At 35.1% G+C, this 5,027-nt stretch overlaps 1 protein-coding gene across 1 annotated transcript; it reads right to left on the reverse strand.

The window, feature by feature from the left end:
* Window positions 1–3,055: 3,055 nt before the first annotated feature.
* LOC106292856 (pre-mRNA-splicing factor SPF27 homolog) lies at window positions 3,056–5,027 on the reverse strand. Its single transcript, XM_013728523.1, has 6 exons — window positions 4,762–5,027; window positions 4,238–4,416; window positions 4,047–4,130; window positions 3,619–3,688; window positions 3,392–3,525; window positions 3,056–3,303 (listed from the first exon to the last, which is right to left on the reverse strand). Exons 1-6 carry the CDS (start codon window positions 4,999–5,001, stop codon window positions 3,249–3,251), a joined length of 762 nt encoding a protein of 253 aa, XP_013583977.1. The 5' UTR covers window positions 5,002–5,027; the 3' UTR covers window positions 3,056–3,248.

A 5,027-nucleotide genomic window follows, 5' to 3' on the forward strand; every position in this document is an offset into this window, starting at 1 on the left:
GGAGACTTTGGAAATTTACATACGCAGACACGTCTGCTTTCGGTTGGTACTTCAAGGCTACACTCGCAAGAAAAGGGGTACTTTTTAATATCATTAAATCCTCTTATGCAAGTCCCATTCTCACCACAATTCTTTTCGAAGACTTGTCTTCTTGTGCACACCTTCCCGTTCACTTCTATTATCTTTTTATCAGAAAAATGATATTTTTATCAGAAAAATGATATTTTTATCAGAAAAATGATAAGTTGTAAATAATAAAGTTCAATAAGCAATTGATTGTGCGTGATTAACTAGTCAAAAATGAAAAGAAAATTAACATATCACGTACCTTTCACATGGTTGAGAATGAAGAACATGAGAACACAAGAAACCATGATCAATGTGGTAGACTTCATGGTACAACAAAAAAGGTTAAGAACAATACTTTCTTTGTTACACGCAGGAACTTATTGTTTGTTTGGCTTTTGTAATACACATATATGCATACTAGTTTCTTTATAGATAATTGCACACGTTAAAAATAGATATTTACACTAAATTAGGAGGAACGTTTCGTTATATAGGAAGATATAAATGTGGTTTCAGAGAGATCTTAGGAAGAAAAAAATGCAAGGATGTGAGGGTGTTTAACAAAAATAAACAATTCTCAAATGTTATAACATTAACAGAAACACTCATTCCCCTAAACTGTATACATGTCTCTGAAAAAATGTTCTCTAATATGATAAGTAATATTGACTAAGTGTCGTTAGTTCAACTGTGAAAAAAGTACACTAAGCAAAGCTTAGAGATCACATGATTGAATGATGTTTGAGACGAAACTAATATGGATTCATAGAACAGACATCCTTAAATAAATCAGCAAATGCAAGCACGGGCGGTTGCCTCACTGCGATTGAAGCGGCTTGACAACACTCTAGTTTCTCTTCTAATTTCCATCCCTTGAAACTCAATCACAAGAGTTTTAGTTTTGTACTTACAATATACAACCCTTGAGTGATACAAAAAGGTAATAACAAAATTTTCTTGTCATGACCCCATCAAAGTGGTCCAGACTAGAGACCGAAATGACCAAGGACCTAGCATGTGCTGGTCACCATGCGGGTCACCGTGAACGGTCTTCGGTTTCGGACGCTGGGGTTCCCCATGTAAATTCTCCAGTGGCCAGGATTCGAACCCATGTGGCGGAACTCACAACAAAATTTTCTTCACCTTTCAGCAGCTTCCCATTTCAACTTGTGTCTCAAGCACAGCACATACAAACTGAATCTCCATACTTGACACAGAGCTGTCTCCATTCTTGAAATAGAGCGTTGAGCTCGTACGCTGTGGTTTTCTAATATGTCCATACCCCTTAAACAACGTGAGGCATGAGCCACGATTTTTAAGAATCTTAAAGTTATAGTTAGTCTGTTAATTATTAAACCAGAATGCAAATGTGGCTTGAGAGTAGGTAATTTTGAATGTCGGATATTATTCAATTCAAACCAAAATTCAAAGTAGTATCCGAAAGTCAAAGTTAATTGAAAATAATTAATCGGAAAGTATTCAAAAATATTACAGTTGTTTAAAAATCTAGTATAAACCACATAAACTATCTAAAGGTGTCGAATTAACCAAAAAGTCTTTATAAAAACTATCACTCTACAAAAATACTCCAAAATGTCAAATTAATCAAATTTAGGTAAAAAGAAAGCTTTCAGATACTTTTAGGTAGTTTATGTATTTTTTACTAGTATTTTTGAGTAATTATATATTTTTAATATTTTTAAATACTTCGGTAATTTTGGGATTTCAGATAATTCGGATATTGAATAAAAGTAGATCTGAATTAAATTCAGAAGGAATCAAACCCAACCCATAAATTAAAATAAATGAATGGAGCTGTTGAGTATAGTACCAACAATCCAGAAGGAGTGTTCTAGTTATATAAAGAATGGTGAGTGCATATATAAGGTTTTCATCGGAATAACCGAACTGAACTTATATTAATTAGATTACGAGGGTGATTGGTTTAACTGTACCTGTAGAAATTTTAATATATAACTTAGTTTATAGAAATTTTTTATGTAAGTGTAACAAATGTATCTGTATAAATTAAATGATAAAAATAGTAAAAAGGAAAAGAGATTCTTACAATAATATTTTTTTCTTTAGAAAAGAAATACAATTGTTTCTTAATATTTTGGCTTTACCTTTAAGAACTACATAAAGCATGATAAGTAAATTTTATGATTATTTTTTTTTGTAAATTTTATGATTATATATATAGAAACTAAAGCTAAAATCATTTGGTTACATCCCAACCACTCACCCTCTACTTATTTTACATGGAGATAAGAGTAACAAAAAAATATTTAAAAATACGTTAAACGAGTACTGCTAACTTTTTCTGCCATGTTAATACAACAACTTTTTACGTGTATTCATTTCTCGTACGTATGGTAACGAGGAGATACTGGTTTATAAAACTACATGGAATCTTAGCAGGGAGACTTTGGAAATTTACATTTGCAGATACTTTTGCTGTTCACGGTAGGGTTTTCATGGGTACACTCGCAAGAAATAGGGTGCTTGTTAATTTTCTTAAATCGTCTTATGCAAGTCTTGTTTCCATCCCAGCCACAGTTCTCATCGTAGTTTTTTGATTTTATACACACCTTCGCATTCACCTCTGTTATTTCGTATCACCTCTGTTATTTCGTATCACCCATAAATAAAAAAAAAGTTCAATTGTATATCAGATCCTTTTCCGTTGTGTCGTAATAACTAGTCAGAATCAAAAGAAAAAAAAAACATATCACGCACCATTCACATTGTTGAGAATGAAGAATACGAGAACACCAGAAACCATGATCGATGTGGTATACTTCATGATTCAACAAAAACAGTGATTAAGAAAATATATTCTCTTTATTACGTGCAGGAACTTCTTGATTGTTTGGCTTTTGTAGTAAATATACATGCATGCTAGTTTTCTTTATAGATAACTGCACACGTTAAAAATAGATATTTACACTAAACTAGGAGGAACTTTTATGGTTTCAGAGAGAACTTAGGAAGTAAATGTTTAGTAATTTTTTTTACAAAAATCTAACATGTTATTACAAAGAGAGAGACAGTCATTCACCTAATACTGTAGTGTGTTTCCGATAAAATCATTCTCTTATACTATAAATAATATTTGAAAAACAAACATTCAAAATTATAGCGGAGACATGATAGATGGATTGCTCAGGCGGTTTGCCTCACTGCGATTGAAGCGGTTTGACACTTTCAAGTTTCTCTTCTAAGTTCCATCCCCTGAAACTCAACCACAAGAGTTTTTAGTTTTGTGCTTACAATACCAACACTAAGGGATGCAAAGAGGTAACAACAAAACTTTCTTCACCTTTCAGAAGCTTCCCTTTTCAACGAATCGATTTGTGTCTCAAGCACAGCACACGCAGACTGAATCTCCATGTTCTTGACACAGAGCTGTCTCCATTCTTGAGATAAAGCGTTTAGCTCGTACGCTGTGGTTTGCTGATATGACCCCATACCAAAGTTTCAGTTTAGCCGTAACACAAAGAGAAGACTGCTATGTAGAAAATGTGTGAATAAATACTTCATTATCACCTGATGATACTTCCTCTCGCGATTAACTTTTTCAATCTCCTCGTTCTGCTCCTGAGCTAGTCTTTGCATTCTGGAAAACAGAGACCAAGTAGTGTGTCGAGATCAATCTCGGTGTGTTTTAAGTCCAAAGCCAGTAATTATGTAAGAGAAAAAGAGTGATGTCCCAAGAGTTTTTTATGTTTCATAAGAAAGAAGAAGCTCTCACACAGAAAGCACAAGAAGAAAACACAAAGCAAGTCTCATGTGCAAAAGCCAAAGAAGCATTTAATGCAATGAAATCGACAGCGAAGTTATCAAGAACGCTTCCACAGAATAAATACACCATCCCATCAACTAAAGAGCTTGAACATTTTTAATCATACAAAGTTCCAATATAACAAAATGGAAATTCAATTAATGGTGCTTTACACATAGATTTGAAAACAAACCTGGTCAAGAATACTTCTAGCCGATGGTTGTTCTGTCTCCAAATCTCGGGCCCTTGTTTTGACATCATTTCCAAATTCTCAAGCCTGTGAATTAACAATTTTTAAGAGAGGAATGCAGTATGCAACAACTTGTCAGAACTCAGAAGAGGATAACACAGTAGTGATTAGAAGCATTAACAAGTTGTGCTTACTCGATCTTCTTCTGTTGCAATGAACGTTGAGTCTTGTGAAGATACTGCTTCCAGGCAGCATCATCATTTTTCTTACCAGCAGGCGGCAATTCATGCTTATACCGGGACTCGAAATCAATCCGCACTGGAGGCTTCCCGGCTCGAACACGCTCATACTCTTTGCCTAGAACTGGACAGTTCTGATATTCGTGAAAAGAACAACAAAAACAATCAACACATGAGACATTGAATAAACAAGTTCGCCCATTTTACCTACAAACAGTTCTTACATTTTCAAGAAAAGCTATACAGATAAAATCAAATACCTTAACCTGTTCATGAGGTTCCAACAAATCGTGAGATTCTTAGTTGATTCAAAAACCCAGAAACTAAAAACTAATTGAAACTTATATAAATCACCTACACTCGTGAGCAAGCACCCTAGCATAACAAAGAAAGTAAAACCCTAATCCACAATAAACCCTAATTCCAACAAAATTCATTAACAAGCAAATCGATACATAAGGATACATAGTGAAATTGACCTCGAAATCGAACTTGGGAAGAGGAGGGAGATCCTTGAGGAAGTCAGCAGGCTTCTTAGAGCTCCGACGCATCTCTTCCTCCACCAAGCGGTCCACCTCAGCCTTAATCAGTGGATTGCCGTAGTCATCGTCTATATAAGGAAGCGCATCGATAACTTCTGCGTTCGCCGCGCTCGCCCAGGGTTTCGTAGCCTCCGGCGCCGCCTCCAGCATCAAAACGTCTCCATTGTTCGTCGCCATTACCGTCTCGATTGCACAGCCTGAAA

This window comes from Brassica oleracea, chromosome C5 (genome assembly GCF_000695525.1).
Source record: "Brassica oleracea var. oleracea cultivar TO1000 chromosome C5, BOL, whole genome shotgun sequence".
NCBI lineage: Eukaryota > Viridiplantae > Streptophyta > Magnoliopsida > Brassicales > Brassicaceae > Brassica > Brassica oleracea.

Excerpts from the sequence above, each read along its gene's own strand:
- LOC106292856 (XM_013728523.1), bottom strand. The coding sequence starts at position 5,001 with ATGGCGACGAACAATGGAGACGTTTTGATGCTGGAGGCGGCGCCGGAG. Across the intron at positions 3,689-4,046 it reads CTAGAAGTATTCTTGACCAG|AATGCAAAGACTAGCTCAGG; the intron begins GTTTGTTTTCAA and ends TCTGTTTTCCAG. Across the intron at positions 3,304-3,391 it reads AAAAGGGAAGCTTCTGAAAG|GGGATGGAACTTAGAAGAGA; the intron begins GTGAAGAAAGTT and ends GTTGAGTTTCAG.